General features: G+C 38.6%; 1 protein-coding gene across 1 annotated transcript in view; it reads left to right on the forward strand.

Moving 5' to 3' along the window:
• Positions 1–1,957: 1,957 nt before the first annotated feature.
• The window catches only part of LOC113527823 (unconventional myosin-VIIa), a 34,942-nt gene continuing 13,496 nt past the window's right edge, over positions 1,958–23,403 (forward strand). The window contains exons 1-38 of the mRNA XM_053227148.1: positions 1,958–2,008; positions 2,116–2,217; positions 2,308–2,457; positions 3,754–3,938; positions 4,217–4,338; positions 4,446–4,588; positions 4,679–4,792; positions 4,878–5,031; positions 5,153–5,229; positions 5,325–5,444; positions 5,563–5,705; positions 5,808–6,018; positions 6,145–6,280; positions 6,382–6,539; positions 6,631–6,771; positions 6,924–7,082; positions 7,183–7,275; positions 7,360–7,454; positions 7,533–7,617; positions 7,748–7,966; positions 8,203–8,373; positions 9,352–9,417; positions 10,002–10,172; positions 14,747–14,788; positions 15,171–15,272; positions 15,355–15,504; positions 16,722–16,906; positions 19,908–20,029; positions 20,154–20,296; positions 20,387–20,500; positions 20,589–20,742; positions 20,864–20,940; positions 21,036–21,155; positions 21,273–21,415; positions 21,515–21,725; positions 22,747–22,882; positions 23,002–23,165; positions 23,255–23,395. Coding sequence (XP_053083123.1) covers positions 1,991–2,008; positions 2,116–2,217; positions 2,308–2,457; positions 3,754–3,938; positions 4,217–4,338; positions 4,446–4,588; positions 4,679–4,792; positions 4,878–5,031; positions 5,153–5,229; positions 5,325–5,444; positions 5,563–5,705; positions 5,808–6,018; positions 6,145–6,280; positions 6,382–6,539; positions 6,631–6,771; positions 6,924–7,082; positions 7,183–7,275; positions 7,360–7,454; positions 7,533–7,617; positions 7,748–7,966; positions 8,203–8,373; positions 9,352–9,417; positions 10,002–10,172; positions 14,747–14,788; positions 15,171–15,272; positions 15,355–15,504; positions 16,722–16,906; positions 19,908–20,029; positions 20,154–20,296; positions 20,387–20,500; positions 20,589–20,742; positions 20,864–20,940; positions 21,036–21,155; positions 21,273–21,415; positions 21,515–21,725; positions 22,747–22,882; positions 23,002–23,165; positions 23,255–23,395 — 5,037 coding nt within the window. The 5' untranslated portion in view covers positions 1,958–1,990. The remainder of the gene's footprint in view (positions 2,009–2,115; positions 2,218–2,307; positions 2,458–3,753; positions 3,939–4,216; positions 4,339–4,445; positions 4,589–4,678; positions 4,793–4,877; positions 5,032–5,152; positions 5,230–5,324; positions 5,445–5,562; positions 5,706–5,807; positions 6,019–6,144; positions 6,281–6,381; positions 6,540–6,630; positions 6,772–6,923; positions 7,083–7,182; positions 7,276–7,359; positions 7,455–7,532; positions 7,618–7,747; positions 7,967–8,202; positions 8,374–9,351; positions 9,418–10,001; positions 10,173–14,746; positions 14,789–15,170; positions 15,273–15,354; positions 15,505–16,721; positions 16,907–19,907; positions 20,030–20,153; positions 20,297–20,386; positions 20,501–20,588; positions 20,743–20,863; positions 20,941–21,035; positions 21,156–21,272; positions 21,416–21,514; positions 21,726–22,746; positions 22,883–23,001; positions 23,166–23,254; positions 23,396–23,403) is intronic.

Consider the following 23,403-nt stretch of genomic DNA (forward strand, 5'->3'; position numbering starts at 1 on the left):
GTCAAGGATGCTACATTATATATGGCCGAAAGTTTGTGGACACCTGACCATCACGCCCATAAATGTGGGTCTTCCCCAAGCTGTTGCCACAAAGCTGGAAGCACACAATTCTATAGGACCCTATAAGAAACAAGGGGCCCAAACCTGATCCAGCCCCTGTTCAGAAAGCAAGCTCTATAAAGGCATGGTTTGCCATGGTTGGAGTAGAAGAACTTGAGAGCCCAGACCTCAACCCCACCGAAAACCTTTGGGATGAACTGGATCACCGACTGCACTCCAGGCATCCTCATCTGACATCAGTGCCTGACATGACTAATGTTCTTGTGGCTGAATGAGCACAAATCCCCACAGCCACACTCCAAAATCTAGTGGAAAGCCTTCCCAGAAGAGTGGAGGTTATTATAACAGCAAAGGGGGAGTAAATCTGGCATGGGATGTTCAACAAACACACTTGAATGTTATAGTTAGATGTCCACAAACCTTTGGCCATATAGTGTATATTCTTAGGCATGTGACTGCAGTATAAAATAAGCTTTTATTTCACCTGTTAATTATCCTATTCTATGCATTATTCTACTATTCTACTCAATTAATGTCAAGGAAACCTCAAGAAACCAAGTAGATTTACATTACATTTACATTTATGGCATTTGGCAGATGCCCTTATTTGTGTAGCACTTATGAAATTCTGTTGTGTCCTCTCACAGCCTTCATACAGCTAAGTGTAAAAGTTTACATTCCTGTAGTACAGATTGAGAAGACCGGGAAAAAAGAAATTATTAACAAGAAATGTAATGTGTTGGGTTTTACAGATGTTTCATCTTTGCCACAAGGAAGAAAAATTGTCTTTGCTCATTTGGCAGACATTACTATCCAGTGCCACTTGAAAGAAGTTTAATCCAAACCTAGAACTGAGCAGCTGAAGTTTAAGGCTTAATCCTGAGGTTTGAACTTACAGCCTTCTAATGCTGGTGTATGACAGTTTAAAGTTCCTTTCGCTCTATTGAAAAAATGATCAGTATATATTATTACCCAGCATGACACCACAGCTATGTAGCTGTGACGCACAAGCTTGCTTATCTACAGGTTTAATTCCACGGTAATAATTAATATCTACATCACTCAACCCGATGTCCAAAGGTTCATCCTTTTTCTCCATTACATCACTTGTGCTGTAATTACAGTCGTATTGTTTCTGCCATCAATCTTTCGTTGATCCCTTATATTATATTTTCATATTTTTACATTTTCCCTTTCCTACCTGTATAGCAGTAAATTCTGGTTTATGTAGATTCTATCTTTATGTCACGGACAGTCAAAAAAAGCACATCACTACACGTCATACTGTGTATGGTTGTGTATATGACCAATAAATTTGAATTTTAGTGTCCAATAAAAATGCATTACAAATAGTACAGAACACAACAGTACTCTATAGATAGGGAACTTCCCAATTTCTACATTTTTTTCTGCACATCACTGACTTCTATCACTCTATGATTTATGGTGGTATTATTGAGACGATGATGATTTCTTTCCATCCTTTGCCGTCATTATGATAACACTCTTGGCTTTATGCAAAGAGAACAAAGTCAAAGTGCCATAAATAGCTGCTGTTTGCAAGGAAACAAACTCACCACCTGATCCTCACTGGGACTACAAAAAGGTGAGGTTCAGAGGCTTGTGCTTTTTTCCCCTTGGAAAATCTGTCAGTAAATACAGGTAAAAGTCGCAGGTATATTTTTTTAGGTTTCAAGCTTTTGAATATAAGGATGTAAGTGTGCACTAGATTCTGAATTGTAATTATCAGGCCTTGCATGTAAGAATTGATAGATATTTGGTTTAGACTACTATCTCACTATTTTGTTTGCATATATGTGCCAATCTGGTAGTGTAAAAGGGTTGTGTATACTATGTAATCATTAACTGTAAGCATTAAAGTTATTTATTCTTTCTTGCTGCTCAGCCAGGGGGAGAAAAGGACACAGCCATGGTGGTCTTAAGACAGGTAATTACAAAAAATGACCAGATGACTTAAAGAACCTTGCATATACGCAGCTTTATATGTAGATTTTTTTCGGTTTTCCTTTCTTTTCTTTTTCAATTTTGCTTTAGGGTGATTATGTGTGGATGGACTCGAGCATAGGTGTACCGATCGGTGCTGAGGTCAGAATCTCACAATCAGGCCAAATTCAGCTCGTAGATGATGAAGGAAAGGTAATGACACCCAACAGAGCTCTACTGATTTAATATGTCAGTCTTCTGATGTGTGATGTTTAATGTTGAATGTTATGATGTAAATCTCAGGAGCACAAAGTCAAGAAACAGGACAGCTCCCTGAAGCACATGCACGCCTCTTCCATTAATGGCGTAGACGACATGATTCGACTAGGCGACCTCAACGAAGCTGGCCTGCTCAGGAACCTTCTGATTCGCCACAGGGAGGGAACCATCTATGTGAGTCACTCTGATAGTTACATATACATGTTTTTCTCTGCAGAAAAAACAGTGCACAAGCTTTATTATAGAGCTCAGTGAATTACTGAATGAACGTATCTGTCTGTGTCAGGCCAGATGTCTCTTTGCTTAGACTTTGCCCTCAGTGGTTAGTATGTGTTAATATTTGTGTTAATTCATATCTATGTAGCCACCAGTCCTATTTTGTTATATAAAGAGGGAGTGTCATGGTCAAAGTTCCTTATCAGAGGAAATTCTTGAATTTATTCACAATTCACCATGTCCAGTAAAGTAGGCCTTTAGAATCTGAGTTCTTAAAACACACTTTGGCAAAAATATGTGTTTTGCCCTTTGTGTTCTAATATAATGAAATTAAAGACTTAAATAAAAAAAAACAAAAAAAAACAACATTGTCTAAAGACAGTGATGCCTGGCCTTTAGATGTGAGGGCTAAAATCCAATATCAGTAGATTGATAATGAAAATTTTAAGGTTAAGCAAATCATGAGGTCTCATTGACGGCATAATAAAAATGATATGGGGCAAGTATTACACACAATATAGATAGGCAGCTTCATTTGTGATTTCAAATTTTTGTAAGTGTTACAATTCATACAAATACATACAAATGACCTGGGTTTATCGTGCCTTTTTCTCTGTAACATGGAAAAGATGCAACCATTTCATTAAAAAAACTAAACTTAAAGTTCGGTCATCTGTGCGTTTGTGTAATTTGTACTTTCCTTGGACAGTGTGTGCTTACTCTATCTACTTTGGGGAAAAACATGGATGATAAAGTAAAAAAAAAAAATCCACCATGTTCATGTTCATTGCACACAGGATTGTAATTGACATGTACCTGCTGTTGACCTGTTAAGCATGTGTCAGCGAAGTGGACTGAAAGACATCAGCTCAAATGGAGGTCGACTTTAGGGGGCATTTTCACTGATAGAATGCATGAATCTACAGTCCGGGCTAGAAAGGAATCAGACCTAGCATCTCTTTTTTCATACCATTACAACCTTTGTTGGTGCTGCTGTGCTTGGTTCTTGAATCATCCATAATGATCTGCTTTAAAACATTAAAAATGATTTGTTAACAGCAAATAATCTGATTACTAAAATACTAAAAATATGACTGAATGCAAAAAATATATAACCTTATATTGACATCTCTTTGTCTATGAACTACAGAGTGGCTTAGCTCTGCTAGCCCATTTATACCAGCCGCAGCTGTAACTGAGTGACTATATGACAGTTATTTCAACACACATTGGCTTCACTTTCTCTTTTCTCAGACATACACAGGGTCCATTCTGGTGGCAGTGAACCCATACCAGCTGCTGCCGATCTACACTCCAGAGCAGATACAGCTGTACACAAACCGCCGTCTAGGTGAACTGCCCCCGCACGTGTTCGCCATTGCAGACAGCTGCTTCTTTAACATGCGGCGCAGCCGCCAAGACCAGTGCTGCATCATCAGGTCAGTCAAACACACTCGTATCTCTGTTCTTAGCCTGAGGTCACCCTCAACTCAGTGTCTGAGTTTCTGCTCATGCAGCAGGTAACAAGGTGTGTTATCTTAATGCCAAATAGCCGCTCAACAAAAAGCAATTGAAAAGATGAATGAATTGTCTGTATTTTGTGAAATAAACAACTTAAGCTGTACAAATAAACTGGTTGAATCTGAGCAAATAGTACATACATTTTGTCATATCATCAGTGTGTTCTGTGTGTGTTTTGTGAATTTGTGTATGTTAGTGGGGAGTCTGGTGCAGGAAAGACAGAGAGTACCAAACTGATGCTGCAGTTCCTGGCAGCAGTGAGTGGACAGCAATCATGGATAGAGCAACAGGTCCTTGAAGCTAACCCCATACTGGAAGGTAGTTCAGTCAACCCTTTACACTGGATTAGCAAAACGACATTATGTATCATTTACTGCTTTCTTATTATGCAGTGTCAATATTGGTGTGATGTTTTGTGTGTCTAGCCTTTGGTAATGCAAAGACAATTCGCAATGATAACTCGAGTCGCTTTGGGAAGTACATCGATATCCAGTTCAGTAAGGGGGGAGCCATTGAAGGAGCCCGCATTGAACAGTACCTACTGGAGAAATCACGTGTCTGTCGACAGGTAAACCATGCCAAGTTGACACCAGGTTTAATGAAATTGTTTTGTTGTTAAATGGGGAGATGCGTAAATGACATTTGAAAATCTGTCCAGGCTCAAGAGGAGAGGAACTACCACATCTTTTACTACATGCTGATGGGCATGCAGGCTGAACAGAAGAAAATGTTGTCTCTGAGTAATGCTGTTAAGTACAACTACCTGAATATGGTATGGTCCTATTATGACTGTTTTCGTAACTGCAAAGATAATGGTTTGAATAATGGCTTAACTAGTCACTGCAATTTCAAATCAGGGCAAGTGCACTTCCTGTGAGGGGCGGGATGATGTAAAGGAATACGCCCACTTCTGCTCAGCCATGAAGATCTTGACATTCACAGAGAACGATTCCTGGGAAATTCATAAGCTGCTTGCTGCCATCCTCCACCTAGGCAACACAGACTTTGAAGGTGAGGAGGCTTTTAGTGGTTAAGGGTTAAACTTCACAGAATCATGGCATTGGATTTTCACTGTGATAAGCCATAATAATAGCATTTATATTCAGGATTTCTGTTTTCATTTTTATTTAAGCCACCGTTTCAAATAATCTGGAAGGCTGTGATATCATCACCTCTACCCATTTCAAAATGGCTGCACAGTTGTTGGAGGTAATTCTTAAAAGAACTTGTATTAAAAGTATTCATTATACTATAAAGGCTCTTTGACATAATGTGCCGAACTGGTTTCATATGTTTCTCTGCAGGTGGACATAAAGACTTTAGATGCAAGTTTGACTCAAAGGTCCTTCATGACTAACAGAGAGAGTGTATCTAAACCTCTTTCCTCAGACCAAGCAAGTGATGGCAGGGATGCCTTTGTAAAGGTAAGAACCCATTTTATGATCATATACAATTATTACTATTTAATCTCTGTACCATTACTGTTAGCCTTAAATGAAATCTTTCAGCTCTGCTAAGCATGAGGGTAATCTTTCTGCACAGGCCATCTATGGAAGATTGTTTGTGTGGATTGTGGAGAAAATCAACAGTGCCATTTTCAAGCCACCCTCTGAGGAGTCCAGCGATACCCGTAACTCAATAGGCTTGCTAGACATCTTTGGATTTGAAAACTTCAAGCAGAACAGGTTTTGTGAAAAAAGTATAGACATGCATTGATACTTTATGTCTGATTTTTGACAGTTATTCTTATATTCTTTTATTATTATTTGTGTGGCTCTTTCTTTCAGCTTTGAACAGCTGTGCATTAACTTTGCCAATGAGCAGCTACAGCAGTTCTTTGTGAAGCATGTCTTTAAGATGGAGCAGGAGGAGTACGCCAACGAGAACATTGTCTGGAAACACATCGACTACATCGATAATCAGGGCACCCTGGATGTGCTGGCCAGCAAACCTCTCAACATTCTTTCTCTTATTGATGAGGAGAGTCACTTTCCTAAGGTGCAAATATTTGATGTTTATCTTACAGACTCTGTCTACATTATGGCATTAAACAGAATTTGCTTTGTAATTAGAAACTGTTCAGATCTTTACTGATCACTAATGTGCCTATGTATTTAATATTAGGGCACAGATACCACCTTGCTGCAAAAGATGCATAATTGTCATGAGAAAAGCAGAGTCTACATCCCTCCTAAGAACAGTCATGATAAAACCTTTGGAATTGAGCATTTTGCTGGGCCAGTTTATTATGACTCAAAAGGTGAATGGCCATGAGTAATCCAATAGAAATAGTAAATGAAATTTCATGCTTAATATTTAGTGGGAAATATTGAGATTTGTTTAATTCTGCTCTTTTGTAAGGTTTTCTGGAAAAGAACAGGGATGCTCTTAGTTCAGATCTCATCATGTTGGTGGAAACTTCTAGCAACAAGCTCCTCAAACAGATCTTCCACAGTGATCTAATCAATGTGAAGAGCAATGCCAACCCCAATGTGATCACCTCCACGAGCTCTTTGCATGTAAGTTTAAATTAGATTTGATCTTTATTTCCATTAAGTGTATGAACATTTTGGTAGGAGCTTTTATACTCATGTTATTAACTTCTTTCAGCAAATGACAGACACTAAGAAGCGAGTACCCACTTTATGTGGACAGTTTCGTCAGTCTCTGGACTCCCTGATGAAAACTCTGACTGCGTGCCAGCCTTACTTCATTCGCTGCATCAAACCAAATGACTTTAAGAAACCCATGGTAATGATAATCCAGTTATTCCTCTATATATTTAATGTACACAAATTAAATAATTCTGTTTTGCTTGAGAAATGGGATCAATTTATAGATTTTTAATTTAATTTTTTTCATGTTCTCTCTCCTGGTCACACGCTGATTCCTGTATAATCCAGCTGTTTGACAGAGAGCTGTGTCTGCGTCAGCTGCGCTACTTGGGCATGATGGAGACCATTCGCATCAGGAAAGCTGGCTACCCGATCCGTCACACCTTCCAGCAATTTCTTGATCGCTATCGTGTCCTACTCAACTCTGTCATCTGTGACCCAAAAACGGTGAGGAATACTTCTCCTTTTAAATCTAGAGTAAGGACATTGACATTTTATAGAATTAGTTAGATGTTGAACTCTTCAGTGTTAATTGTTCCTGTTCCAGGAGAGTGCCAAGGCATGCAGTGAGAGTATTTGTAAGAACGTGCTCAGTGCTGGCGATGACTGGAAAATTGGCAAAACCAAAGTGTTTTTGAAGGTAAGGTAATGTAACATGTCATACCCAATCACTGTACACTGTGATTTATTACCCAATGCTTGAATCGTTCAAACTCTCTTCTAGGATTTCCATGATACCACGTTGGAGCTGAAACGGGACAAGGCCTTGAACGAAAAAGCGCTTATTATCCAGAAAGTCCTGAGAGGATACAAGCACAGGTAGGCCATACACAAAACCAAAAATATATACTTATTACTATTGTCCTATGCTCATTATGCTAATCTTTCTAATTGCAGGAAACAGTTTCTTAAACAAAGGTCTGCAGCTGTGGTTGTGCAGAAATATTGGCGTAGACACAAAGACAGAAAACTTGATAAAGTGGTGAGTTACAGTTGGATAATAAACAGTTGGGCCTGAATGATTCACAGATGGTTATATTTTCTTATAAAGGCTGTCTTTGATTAAACATGTGAGTGTTGTGTGGTGATCCATCCGGTGATCTTATGCACAGGTCCAGTTGGGATATGCTCGTCTTCAGGCCACTGTGCGCTCTCGTCAGTTAGCACGCCAGTACGAACTGGAGCGTAAGGCCGCCTTGCTGCTGCAGGCGCAGATCCGTAGCTACTTTACCAGGAAGGACTGGATGCAAATGAGAGCCGCTGTCATCCTTTTACAGGCTCATGTCAGAGGCATGCATGCCCGGAAAACTGTTCAGAAGATGAAGAAAGAAGTACGTTATTAATATGAAAGCTTCTTATTGTGCTATTCGCTAGAGACCTATGCCTAAGTATTAATATGTACTACCTTCAGTATTTAAAGCACTGGTATTTCAATGACTCCATACCAAATACTCCTATGCTGTATACTCTTATTTTATATTCAATACTTGCCTACTTATTGTCTTAATGATTTTATTTATGACAAGGAAAACCCTCATAGTTAACTCATCATGTCTGTGGTTTGTAGGCCATTTTGTTGCCGGAGCACAGGGCCGAAGAGCTGGATGCTCTGGAGAAACAGAAAAAGGTGGAGGAAGTTCTACATCAGAAGAGAGAGAAAGAGGCTGACAAACAGTCTGAGCCCATCAATAATCAGAAAAAGAAGAAGGACCCATTCTTTGGCTTCCTGCCTAGCCTGGTGGGGAATTTTTTTTCTGTATATTTCTGAAAACTACACACACTTTCCTGAACTGAAACATAGATGTATTGTTTCTCTTTTGCATATATCTCAACCACAAGTAAATTTGCAACATTTTATATTCACCTTATTTGCCTGATGCTTTTATCTAAAGCAACTTACATTTGAGACAGGATACAACTGAGCAGTTAGGGGATTATGGGCATTGCTCAAGGGCCCTGCAGTGGCAGCTTGGCAATACTGGGATTTGAACTCATAACCTTCTGTTCAGTAGCCCAGTGCCCAGAGCTACCACTGTTTATTTAGCTAGACATCGTTATCTGTACATCATTATGCAGATTGGCTGTTTTTACATCTAGGTTCCTTACCAAACATGATCTTCGCAGGAAGATAGCACATGCAAGATTAATTAGTAAATAAAAAAATCACCTCATTTTGTTGGCCTGTCATATTTTGTCTCTTAAAGTTACAGTTTCTGCTATCAGAAAGTCCAATTTTGGCCAAAACCTGATGTTACAGCTTTTTGGATTGTTGACTAGATTTCAGCCACAGTGACATCCGACAGGTTTTCCTAGTCAATATTTTATCCTACATATATACAATAGGATAAAATATTAAGTCTCCAGAATCATGGTGGAACATACAATGCAGAGGCTCTGTGTAATCTTCAGGAGCAGGCTTATTGTAAGAACATAATAGAAAAAGCTTTAGATAATATCAGTCTTGAAATGACAGATGCAGCACAGCACACCAATACGCTAATGCACAGAACAGCAGGAGCAGCATAACACTCAAGTAGACTGCAGTAGTGGAGAAATCTAACCAATGTGCAAATTACAGATGTTTATAAGTCGTAAAAAGCAGCGTATAAAATATATAGTTATATGTAAATCTCTGGAAGTACAGTCCTACATGGTAAAGGAAAGTACAGAGTAATATTACCAGGTTGTTTATTGTTTCTATTATGTAAATTTGCAGGGAGGATTCATCCCAAACAAGAGACCAGGAGCTGATGACCTGCACCGCTTCAATGAGCTCATCCAGGTCTGCACAAGAGGCGAAACATCACTAACCTATTATATGCTGTTTCATTCACTATCTGGAATTCTGTATCTTTTTCATAACTACGTAGATTAGATATGGGGATTTGAGATAGACCCAAAGCTAGGACAAACACAGGAGCAGTTTGAGGATTGGTTAGCATAAAAAGTGCCTTGTTTGAAGCAGTTGTATGATCTGTCTTCAAAACATTACAAAAACAGTGAAGTGACAGTGAACTAGGGTTAAACACAGATTTTAGGCAAAATCTTGGGCAAAATAAAAGCAGCGCAATTGACCTTGCTCTTTCGGTGGAAAGGGTGGCTTTCGTCTCTCACTGGTGATCAAAGTAACTCAAAGCAGGTATCTGTTAGATCATGTAGGTATACAGAATAAAGTGGATATTGCTCTCATTCAAGCATCTTCATGTGTGTCAAAGGAGGCATGTTACTTTTCATCCTCCCAGGGTCAGAGACTGTCATGTCACTGTGGAGACTTGTGGGTGGGAACTGGGTAACTGCATATGACTACATTTGTGTTCACTTGTTGAAGACAGGTATTCACTATGTCTTACTGTGTGTTATCCCTAGGGCGACATTCGGCGCTGTCAGCAAGTGGTGGATGAAGTGACGGATGCAGTGGACTCCATGATGAAAGCAATGGATGACACCATTATGGATCATAAAGACAGAGTCCTCAAGTTATTCAAAAAGAATGGCACAGTCAATAAGAACTCCAAGTTAAAGCGCAAAAACCAGACCTAGACAAGACAGGAACAATCTCTCTCCTCTGTCTCTCTCTCTCTCTCTCTCTTTTTCTCTCTGTTTATGCACCTGTAAGATTAAATAGAAATATTTTGGTTCAGTGTTTGGACCATGTCATGGTTTTTCAAGTTGTTATGCACACCTCATTTATAGTCTTATTTATAATTATATATTTAGAGACCCTCTGTGCCTAACCAGGTAAACTCCACAGGAACTATTTTTATTTAATTTTCACACAACAAAAAGAGAGCTTTAGAAATGCACACAAGCTCATGCCATGAAGTAAAACTCATGATTCAAAGAATCCTAGATTACAAACCTCTTTATTTTAACCTCTAATAAGCTGACTGTACAGCTATAAAGCTTGGTATGCAGCACACACAAACACACTAGAGCACAGTGTGTATACAATCCAAGTTTCAGTGCCTTCCAGCATTCTAGTTTAACTGTGGAATTTGTCTGTGTTTGCATTCAACACACTCAAGGACGCATTTTCAGATCAATTCTAAAAAATCCCCCAAATTTCATATTTGGCAGTATATTTCTGCCTCACTGTCCCCCATTTGTGAGCATCTATTCTATACTTTGTTTATCTTTGAGTAAGTGGATGCGCCAATGAGATCTGAAATGCTGAAGAGCAGTTGAGGACGGCACATAGAGGTCGAGTATGTACTTGAAAGAAACAGTATAATTGTGTAATAAGAATGTGTGGATTGTTTTTCATTGTTTTTTATTTTCAACGTTAGACAATGACAGTTTTATATATGTGATTGACATGCAGAAGTCTATTTTTGTGTTTTATGTCCTGTTAATGTGACTCTTCTTTAGAGCTCTAAAGTGAATGTTTTGCTTATAACTTGGTCTAAGGAATAATTTTGATGCTTTTATTACATTTTGTTTTTCTCTTTTGTTATATGTATACTATGTGCTATCGCAGTAAAAGAAACTGTATGTACAATTATATATATATATATATATTCTTTTTTTTCTTGTGAATCTAAGTTTTTTCAACATATAAAAAAACTGGAGAAATCCTGAAAGATGAGTTAGTAGAAGCCTAAAATACTCTGGCTATTCTGTAGATGGTTTTAAAAAAAAAAGTTCATGTTATCAGGTTTGCCCTAGTCCTAGTCTTAGACCTATACTGACTCAGCTGTGGAGATGGAAAGTGGCCAGGAGGAGGAGGTACAGGTACAGTGTATGCGGCCATTTTAACAGCCTTTCGTTATAGGTAGTAGGGAGCCTTGAACTAGCTTAAATAAGATGTTCTCAAGTTTTGAGAAGTTCTCAGTTTTCTTTCATAAAATAAAAGGAAAAATGTTGCTTTTATTATTACACTTTGTGAAGAAAGTTTTTGCTTCAGCAGTTAACTATGCAAGGATGCTGTGTTTTTAAACATTTAACTGTGCAGTATAATGTTTTTTAAAAATAATTTTTAGTGTTGTAAAAACTACTGTCAAGGAAACCTCAAGAAACCAAGTAAATAAACTTGGGAGACCACACCTGAGCCATAATCTCAAGATTATTGTTGACCTTTATAGGGCTGTTAGCAGGCATTTCCCAGAGAGAAATTATGTGTGTGTGTGTGTGTGTGTATGGGTGGGTGTGTATGTGTTTACCTGCACATTCTTGCAGTTATCCAATCATGTGGCAGCAGTTCAATGCATAAAATCATGCAATTACAGGTCAAGAACTTCAGTTAATGTTCACATCAAACATGAATGGGGGAAAATGTAATCTCAGTGACTTTGAGCTGACAGGAAGCTGACAGATTGGAAAAAGACTATTGGTGAGCTTGTGCCCACTGTACCCTCAGATTCCTGTTCTTAGCTGACAGTAGTAGAACCTAATGTGGTCTTCTGCTGTTGTAGCCCATCTGCCTCAAAATTCGGCATGTTCTGCGCTCTGAGAAGCTTTTTCTGCTCACTGATATTTGAGTTACCACAGCCTTTCTGTAAGCTCAAATCAGTTTGACCATTCTCCTCTGATGTCTCTCATCAAAAAGACCTGCTGCTCAATGGATGTTTTTTTGTTTTTCAAACCATTCTGTGTAAACCCTAGAGAGCTGTGAGTGAAAATGCCAGGAGATCAGCAGTTTCTGAAATACTCAAATCAGCCCATTTGGCACCAGCAACCATGCCATGGTCAAATTCATTGAGGTCACTTTTTTTCATTCTGATGTTTGATGTGAACGTTAACTTACCTCTCAGTTTTTTAAGAGGGCAAGTAAGGCTACACTGACCCATGGATGGCCTCAATGCCTGCTGTATGTGTTTCTACCACTAACACTGATTCTGCCAACATTGCACAGAATTTGTTAATCAGGTTACAGAGTCCTTCTTGTGGCCTGCAAATTGGCCAGGCAGGCCCTGGTTTCTTCTGCTAATCACTTTGATGTACGGGATTGCTTGGTGGCATCCCCCTACTGTCTCATTTAGACAGAATGATTTGGCGTTCTTAGCCATGATGTCTGCACGTACAGGTGTGGCCTCTCAGTGGAAAGCACAGACCAAAGACTGTGACCCAGCAGTGCAGGAAAAATGTCCAGGTTATCCAGGTGTTCAAATGCTGCCCCTGGTAATTAGGAGAGATGAACTAGAATAATAGTTACGCACGTTACTGTGGTTCTATTAATACAGGATAACCACCATGTTACCTCATCACATGGAACCAATCACCATGGAACTTTCTCAGTGAGAAAGTTCCAGGGACAGATAGCCTACACTACGTCATGTGAGTGTTAAAGGTCTTTATATGTTTGCGCATGCGCACAAAAACATATCCAGGCATTTAAACACTGCCTCTGGTGGTTATCTCATGTGCAGATAAGCAGAGTTACATTGGCACCTAGCTGTTTGAACTTACAGCTTTCTAGTTACTAGTGGAATAACCTTAACTGTTAACCCTAACTACCAGCGATTTTCCTAATGATTCCAAGTTTCATCAGGAATGATAAAGATACAGTATTTTATATTTGCATGTTAATCAAACACTTTAATTAAAATTTTTAGAAATAAACTATTTATAATTAAGTAATACATAATTTACTGTTGCATTAGATTTAGTATTAAGTATTAATTAAACAAAACCTTTATTATCAGGTTTTTAACCTGATAATCAAATATTAATCTGTTATATCCATATTTTTCAAATTGTATGCGATTGGTCTTTAACTGGTCATTAATTAATTAAGCTTTAAATTTTGTTTTTATTTTTTTTGTATTTTATTCTATCTTATCTTTTAGAGTTGTTGTGTAAGTGTCTTTTATTGTATTGGTCTTGTTATAATGTGTTGTGAAGCCAAAGACAAATTTCCATTTGTGGACAATAAAGGAAAGTAAGTAAGTAAATAGTAAACCACATATTACTTTCTTATAATTAATTTATTAACAAACTGTTAATCAGTATGTCTTAAAAGTGTAAATATAATGTCATTAAGTGTGCTCTGCAGCAGTATTTTAATCACATTTACTTTTTTTTTTGTTTGTTTTGACTTTTGTTTATTTTCTGGTAGACATTTTTAAAGTGTGTTGAGATTAATCGATTTATTATTCTGTTAATTTTAATTATGTCTATGGCCTTTAGGGGTCTGTGAAGCATAGGGGGATCCTTTTTTATTATTTTGTTACAGTGGTGGAAATACAATCTATGTATTATTGAGTTCTTATAGTTATTAGCCAGCTTGACTGGTCACTCAATATCTAAATTACTCTATGTGGTACAATCTAATACAATAACTATATCAACAGAAAATGTAGGAATTAAAAACACATTCTGAAATGCACAAGTCCAAAGGTTCAGCATTTTCTCTCATTACGACAACTGTGCCTTTATCAGTTTCCTTTAAAATGCAGTACATCTAGTTCTTTTTAAATGCATAATACAGAGCACAATGGTACAGTTAATTTTATAGAATCAAGAGAGAAAACATCAAATTCCCCATTTTATAGGCCGCCCATCCTATGGGCTGAATTCTATTCCTGTAAGTTTTACAATTATATAATATAGAGTAGGGTGAATTCTTGCCGTCTATTGCTGTGGTTATGATTGCATTGGAGGCTTTATGCACACAGAGCAAAGTCAAAGTGCCATAAAGGACTGCTATTTGCAAGGAAACGCCTAATCTCACCACCCAATCCTCACTGGGAGTACAACAAGGCGACGGCTAGATGCTTTTTCCCCCTTGTCAGTAAACACAGGTAAAGTGGCAATTTAGTTTTTTCAGGTGGTTTTAAGCTTTTGAATATAAGGATATAAGTGTGGATAAAGATTCTGAATTGTAAGAATTTGGCCCAGGATGTGAGAATTCGTGGATATTTGTCTCATATTTTTCTCTTTTTGTTCAGATATACGTGACAGGAGTAGTTCTGGTTATGTAAAAATATTGTCTATGCCATCTATCTATAGTATTGTCTATGTAATCAAATATATAAAGGCACTGAAGGTTCACAGCAGGGCTGATCATATGACTTCTATGGGATGTGTCGGTGTGGATAAAACAGATTTCATATTGATGATCTATCTTAATGTCGTTATTTAAAAGTTGTTTTTTATTTTTGTATGTCACTTAGCCAGGGGGAGAAAAGAACTCAGCCATGGTGGTCTTAAGACAGGTAATTATTTCGAAACACCAGCTTTCAAATGTAATTATTAAGTTTGTCATGAGTAATATTAAGATTATGATTATTTTAAAAGGTTCTTTTTTAATTTTATGTAATTTACCTAAATTACAATTTTATGTTTTTTGTTCTTTAGGATACTTATAAGAGGATTTATTTGATAGTGGAATGTTTTGTAGTAGTTAGCTAGCCAACTCAACTTGGGTTGTAATGTTGAACATTTCAGCCTTGAATGAATGGTGAAAAATTTTGCAGTTGCTTTGCCTTACTAATTAAGGCAATTAAAAATGACCAGATGATATAAAAACTTCACATATACTCTGCTTGATATGTAGGCCATTTTACATTTTCCCTTCTATCTCCAATTTTGCTTTAGGGCGATTACGTGTGGGTGGACTCTAGCATAGGTGTACCGATCGGTGCTGAGGTCAGAATCTCAGAATCGGGCCAAATTCAGCTCATAGATGATGAAGGAAAGGTAATATCACGCAACAGAACTCTACTGATCCGATGTGATATGTGATAAAGCTGAATGTTTTATGTTGTAATGTAAATCTCAGGAGCACAAAGTCAAGAAACAGGACAGCTCCCTGAAGCACATGCACGCCTCTTCCATTAATGGCGTAGACGACATGATTCGGCTGGGCGACCTCAACGAAGCTGGCCTGCTCAGGAACCTTCTGATTCGCCACAGGGAGGGAACCATCTATGTGAGTGATTCAGATAGCTACAAGTGTGAAAAGAGACAGCAAATTAAAAACAGTGCACAGCTCAGTGAATTAATGAATGAACGTGTCTGTCTGTGTCAGGCCAGATGCCTGCTTGTCACAGACTTTGCCCTCAGTGGTTAACAGCAGGTCTGTTTATCTCCATAGTTACGAATATGCCTCTGTTTGTTCAGAGGCTCACAATGGCTGTGCCAGAGTACTGCAGCACATATCTGTGTAGCCAGCAGTTCTATTTCCTTATATAAAGTTTATTTCCCAGCAAGTGAGGGAGTGTCACAGTCAAAGTTTCTTATCACAGAAATAGTTCCTTTAAACTCTTCAGGATTCACCATGCTCAATAAACTAGCGCTGAAGAATATGACTTCTTAAAACACACTTTGGCAAAATTATGGTAAAAGTTTCAGCATTTGCTTTCTATTACAATTGAAACTAAAAACATTTGAAAAAGCCCCCCAAAATAATATGTATAGCTAGTGACAGCTGGTTGTGATATGAGGAGTAGAATCCAATATCTATCAACAGATTGACAATGAGACTGTTTGGGCTGTGTAATGCATTGTGTCAAGTCTCATTAATGGCATAATAATGGCGTGGGGCAAATTATTACACACATGCGCACACAAACCTGACCCCCAAACATGATAAACAAAAAAAAACTTTTCCTTTTCAAACAACAAGGGTTCAAACTAACATCAATAAACTTAGGTTCTGTCATCTTTCCATTTGTGTAATTTGTACTTTCATTGGACAATGTGTGCTTAGTCTATCTATATTTAGGAAAAGGATGATAGAGTAAATAATCCACCTCATTTACATTCATTAAACCCACAAGTGTATTTCATGTGCACCTTCTCATTAACTGCTGATGATCTGTGGATGCTCTTTGTAATCACCTGATTTGACTACATGAATTTAGTCTGAGCTACAATGAAATCAGCCCAAAAACCATTCTGTGTTTTTCTTATGACCATTGGTGGTGCTATTGTGCTTGGTTCCACAAAATTCTAAAACAATCTGCCTTAAACATTTGTTAACAGCAAATAATCTGATATGGATGCCAAAAATGAAACCTTATGCTGATGTCTCTTTATTTTTGAAATGCAGGGGGGGCTCTGCCAGCCTATTTATACCAACCTCCCCCTGTGTATAGGTGACTATATGCTTTTGTGACACATTGGCTTCACTTTCTCTTTTCTCAGACATACACAGGGTCCATTCTGGTGGCAGTGAACCCATACCAGCTGCTGCCGATCTACACTCCAGAGCAGGTGCAACTGTACACAAACCGCCGTCTAGGTGAACTGCCCCCGCACGTGTTCGCCATTGCAGACAGCTGCTTCTTTAACATGCGCCGCAGACGCCAAGACCAGTGCTGCATCATCAGGTCAGTCAAACACACTCGTATCTCTGTTCTTAGTCTGAGGTCACCCTCAGAATTGCTTGGGTGTCAGTGAGCAGTTTGTTGAATTTCTGCTTATGCCTCACTGGTGTTTTACAGTATCTTAATTCTAAATAGCAGCCCAACAAAAAGCCTTTAATTAGATAATAAATTGGACTGTTTTCTGCATATTGTGAAGAAGTTAGAGGGTAGTTCTGTGTCACCCCTTTAACCATCAGGAGCGATGTCTTACTCTTGGATATCCTCTAGTGCGTCTGCACGTGCATGCCAAGACCTTCAACAAAGTCACAAAGTGACAGTAATGTGGTATTTGCTATAAATATGTTCACGTCTTGTCACTCTACTCCTTTAACTTTACTCGACTTGTACTAGCCTGTGTATCTTGGAGGTACAGTCAGGTCAAGAAATATTTGGACACTGACAAAGTTATTGGTATTTTAGCTGTTTTCCACAGTATATAGAAGTTGAAATTAAATTATGAATATAATGTCAAAGTGCAGACTAAATTTTAATATTTACATCCAAATCGGATGTACAATGTAGGAATTACAGCACTTTTTGTATGTCCCATCAGAGAGATAGCAAAAAAAATAGGTGTGGCCAAATCAATTATTTGGTACATTCTTAAAAGGAAAGAATGTACTGGTGAGCTCAGGAACAACAAAAGGCCCAAAAGGTTACAGAAAACAACTGTGGTTGATGACAGAGGAATTCTTTCCCTGCTGAAGAAAAACTCTTTCACAACAGTTGGCCAGATCAAGTTAATCTTGCGTCAGAACTGGTCAGCCTTTTTTTTTTAAGTTTTTTTTTTTTTTAAGCAAAGTCTAATCTGGCCTTTCTGTTCTTGAGTGTTACCAGTGGATTGCATATTGACATAAACCATCTGTATTTACATTCATGAATGTGTGTCTTGATTGTAGACTTTGACAATGATACACCTACCTCCTCCAGAGTGTTCTTGACTTTTTCTTCACCAAGGAAAGAATTCTGCAATCATCCATTTTAGTTGTCTTCCAGGCCTTTTGGTGTTGCTGAGCTCGCAAGTGAATTCCTTCTTTTATGAATGTACCAAATTGTTGATTTGGCCATTCCTAACTTTTTCAGCCTAATGATGGCCTCCTTCACTTGCACTGACACCTCTTTGGACTGCATAGCAAGAGTTCCCATGAATAGCTACCAAATGCAAATTCAAAGCTTGGAATCAACTCCAGACCTTTTATCTCCTTATATTGTGATGAAACAATGAGGAAACAGGCCACACCTGGCCATGAAACTGCTTATCAGTCAATTGTCCAATTACTTTTGAGCCTGTGAAAATGGAGGGACTCTGTAAAAAAATGGCTGTAATTCCTAAACAGTTAATGCAATATTTTTGTTAAACCTCTTGAATTAAAGCTGACAGTCGACACTTAATCACATCTTGATTGCTTCATTTCAAATCCATTGTGGTGGTGTACAGAGGCAAAATTACATAAATCGTGTTGCCGTCCAAATACGTATCGACCTGACTGTATGTGTCAAAGTCAACAATCAAGAGAGTCTGTTTGCTCAGGATGTCAACTCTCAGTCCTCAGAGAAAACACTTGTTTTCACATAACTCACTGTCTAACAGCGTGTGGACCTGTGAATATGTACTGTCACAAGATTCAACACTGTGAAGCTAGATTCATTGGAAACAGTCAAAAGTCAAATTCAGGCATGTTGTTATATGCTAAGTTCCAGCTCCTACTAAGGATGCTTGGACTGTTCTCTGCACCTGCAACAGTAGTCCCCCCAGGGCTGTTAGAATTAAGGGAATTTAACAAGTGGACTCCAGCTGGGACTAAACCCCAAATACCATAGATAGAAATTAATCCTCATCTTGGTGAGAGGGGCATGAGCTCTAATTCTCTGGAGGTATAAGGCTTATGCACATAAACCTATTAGAATTGAGGGTGGCCTTGCTGGCACTCAAGTTCTTTCTGTCTATTTTGAGACCCCCTGATCCATTCAGACAACAGAGTGATGGTCAAATACATAAATCACCAGGTAGGCATGATTTTAAAATAAATGCCCTCCTCCTTACGTGGAAGCTCCTCAAGTTGGCTCACCAATGGCTCACCTCTACCGGGGTGGCACAATGATGCAGTGGACACTGCTGAGGTATCGCATATGCCCAGGGGAGTGGAGCTTTCATGCAGAGTTGGTGCAGCAGATCTGGGAAATTTGGCCAGGCACAGATGGACCTCTTTGCCACATGGAATAGACCCACTGTGGAGTGTGCTTCTCCCTAGTGGAAACAAATGGCCCTTTGGAACAAGATGCAGTAGCCCACAACTGGCCTCATGGCCTTCTGTATACATTCCCGCCTCCATCACTGCTTCTGCCCACACTACATGGCATTCATACAGGAATGGAGAGGTGTGGCGTCTCCAACCAGGCTATCTGTGCCTGTCAGTTTGGCCACCTGGAGCAGTGGGTAGCTTGATGACTATGTTGTAACAGTCTAGGAAATGATCCTAGAACAGTAGAACCCTAGTGGGAGGGCATTGTACGCTTTCAGCTGGAAACTGTTCCAAAAATGGCATGCAACCCATGGATTAGACCTGGTGTGCAACCCGGCATTTAAAGTTCTAGCCTTTTTTTGCAGGGGCTGCTGGATAGTGGCAAGTCCCCATTTGCTGGTAGTGTGTGTGTGTGGCCTTTTTTTTCATCACAATGAATGACAGGTCATCACCAGGGCTAGAGGCCCACTCTTACCGTGCCATACTATTTTACGTGGTGTATTTCGTCCTCATGGGCATGATTGAGATTTGTGCCAATCAAGGAATCTGCACTGCAGCTATGTGTATCTGGGCATCGCAATGTACCTCTCCAGATACTACAAAGTCAACATCACATGTCCTACTGGTGTGAGCATGGTGATCATCTCCATGAGTTTTAAAACATAATGTATCTTGGGTATTTGTGTATGTTAGTGTATGTTTTGTGAATTTGTGTATGTTAGTGGGGAGTCTGGTGCAGGAAAGACAGAGAGTACCAAACTGATGCTGCAGTTCCTGGCAGCAGTGAGTGGACAGCGATCATGGATAGAGCAACAGGTCCTTGAGGCTAACCCCATACTGGAAGGTAGTTCAGTCAACCCTTTACACTGGATTTAGTAAAAAAAAAATAAATTATATTATGTATCATTGAGTGCATTTTTATGATGCAGTGTAAATATTGGACCAAAAATAATCTTTTGTGTGTCTAGCCTTTGGTAATGCAAAGACAATTCGCAATGATAACTCGAGTCGATTTGGGAAGTACATCGATATCCAGTTCAGTAAGGGGGGAGCCATTGAAGGAGCCCGCATTGAACAGTACCTACTGGAGAAATCACGTGTCTGTCGACAGGTAAACCATGCCAAGTTGACACCAGGTTTAATGAAATTGTTTTGTTGTTTAATGGGGAGATGCGTAAATGACATTTGAAAATCTGTCCAGGCTCAAGAGGAGAGGAACTATCACATCTTTTACTACATGCTGATGGGCATGCAGGCTGAACAGAAGAAAATTTTGTCTCTGGGTAATGCTGTGGAGTACAACTACCTGACCATGGTACGATGCTATCATACCTCTGTTTTTCATAACTGCAAAGATAATGGTTTGAATAATGGCTTAACTAGTCACTGCAATTTTAAATCAGGGCAAGTGCACTTCCTGTGAGGGGCGGGATGATATAAAGGAATACGCCCACTTCCGCTCAGCCATGAAGATCTTGACATTCACAGAGAACGATTCCTGGGAAATTCACAAGCTGCTTGCTGCCATCCTCCACCTAGGCAACATGGACTTTGAAGGTGAGGAGGCTTTTAGTGGTTAAGGGTTAAACTTCACAGAATCATGGCATTGGATTTTCACTGTGATAAGCCATAATAATAGCATTTATATTCAGGATTTCTGTTTTCATTTTTATTTAAGCCACCGTTTCAAATAATCTGGAAGGCTGTGATATCATCACCTCTACCCATTTCAAAATGGCTGCACAGTTGTTGGAGGTAATTCTTAAAAGAACTTGTATTAAAAGTATTCATTATACTATAAAGGCTCTTTGACATAATGTGCCGAACTGGTTTCATATGTTTCTCTGCAGGTGGACATAAAGACTTTAGATACAAGTTTGACTCAAAGGTCCTTCATGACTAACAGAGAGAGTGTATCTAAACCTCTTTCCTCAGACCAAGCAAGTGATGGCAGGGATGCCTTTGTAAAGGTAAGAACCCATTTTATGATCATATACAATTATTACTATTTAATCTCTGTACCATTACTGTTAGCCTTAAATGAAATCTTTCAGCTCTGCTAAGCATGAGGGTATCTTTCTGCACAGGCCATCTATGGAAGATTGTTTGTGTGGATTGTGGAGAAAATCAACAGTGCCATTTTCAAGCCACCCTCTGAGGAGTCCAGCGATACCCGTAACTCAATAGGCTTGCTAGACATCTTTGGATTTGAAAACTTCAAGCAAAACAGGTTTTGTGAAAAAATTATAGACATGCATTGATACTTTGTGTCTGATTTTTGACAGTTATTATATTCTTTTATTATTATTTGTGTGGCTCTTTCTTTCAGCTTTGAACAGCTGTGCATTAACTTTGCCAATGAGCAGCTACAGCAGTTCTTTGTGAAGCATGTCTTTAAGATGGAGCAGGAGGAGTACGCCAACGAGAACATTGTCTGGAAACACATCGACTACATCGATAATCAGGGCACCCTCGATGTGCTGGCCAGCAAACCTCTCAACATTCTTTCTCTTATTGATGAGGAGAGTCACTTTCCTAAGGTGCAAATATACATTTGATTTTTTAAATACAGACGTTGTCTTCTGATCTAGGCATTAATTATTCAGCCAGTTAAGAAAGGAATAAAACATGATGGGGAATGCTGTTAGAGGAAAATAATGAACAGGTGGTGTGATGGGGCTCAATGTCAAGCAGAGTTACTGTTTCCACCCTGAAGCGTGCTATTTACCTATAACAGCATGTCCTGAGGTGTTTTATTTTTCTTATACCACAGCAATTTGCCAATGATTACAATTGAAAATTTATTTCAGTTATAATAACACATCGTGCTTCTTCATGTTGCCAAAACATTAAACAGATAAAACAGCATTAAATGATCAAGAAGCATGTGGTGTTATTACAATTTAAAATTTACTTAAATTATAAAAACACGTCATGCTTCTTAAGCATTTATTGCTGTTTTATCTGTTTAATGTTGTGGCAACAGCGAGACAACTTAGTTCCTGTTATCACTTACACTATAGCAGCTGTAAACAAAAGCAACAAATGTTACTGAGAAACCAGAAAGTACCAAGTCTTCTGTCCTGAAAACTTACCCACGACTAAAAATTTACACTGACTGATACATAACACTGACACCTGAGTCCCTTACCATTAATGATAAATAATCTAATAATCTTATTGCAGAAAACATAATCATATTAACAAGTATGTGTTTTTCTTTGTCAAAAAATAACATTTTTAAATCCATTTATTATTATCTGCCATATAGGTTCCTGTGGATGAGTTACTATACGAGTTATAACACATTAGAATGAGTGCATTAATAGAAACTCAATATGAATTACAGATGGAGCTACTATCAGAGCTGCTGTTTTAGAAAATTTTAAAACACCTTCTGACCAATCAGACTCAAGAATTAAACAGCACTGTGGTATAACTAGAAAATAAAGTATAATTAATTGTTATGTAATGACATTAAAGAGTTTGCTTTACAAATCATGTGTAATGTGTATGTGTAACATGTGAATTCTTCACTGGTGTAATTTTCTTTAATGCCAGGGCACAGATTCAACTTTGCTGCAAAAGATGCGTAAGTTTCATGATAAAAGCAAAGTCTACATCCCTCCTAAGAACAGTTATGAAACGAATTTTGGAATTGAGCATTTTGCTGGGCCAGTTTTTTATGACTCAAAAGGTAAATGGAAATGTGTAATCCATTACAAATAATGGATGAAATGTATTGCTGTCTTGGAGCAAAATTACTTTATTTTTGGCAGGAAGTATTAAGAATTATTTAATTCTCCTCTTTGTAAGGTTTTCTGGAAAAGAACAGGGATGCTCTTAGTTCAGATCTCATCATGTTGGTGGAAACTTCTACCAATAAGCTCCTCAAACAGATCTTCCACAGTGAGCTCTCCATCAATGGGAAGAGCAATGCCAACCCCAAAATGATGATCACCTCCACGAGCTCTTTGCGGGTAAGTTTAAATCAGATTTGATCTTGTTTTCTGTTAAGAGGATGAACATATTGATAGAAGTTTTGGTGCTAATGCTATTACCCTTTCAGCAAATGACAGACACTAAGAAGCGAGTACCCACTTTATGTGGACAGTTTCGTCAGTCTCTGGACTCCCTGATGAAAACTCTGACTGCATGCCAGCCTTACTTCATTCGCTGCATCAAACCAAATGACTTTAAGAAACCCATGGTAATGAT

Source organism: Pangasianodon hypophthalmus, chromosome 2 (assembly GCF_027358585.1).
Source record: "Pangasianodon hypophthalmus isolate fPanHyp1 chromosome 2, fPanHyp1.pri, whole genome shotgun sequence".
Classification (NCBI taxonomy): Eukaryota; Metazoa; Chordata; class Actinopteri; order Siluriformes; family Pangasiidae; genus Pangasianodon; species Pangasianodon hypophthalmus.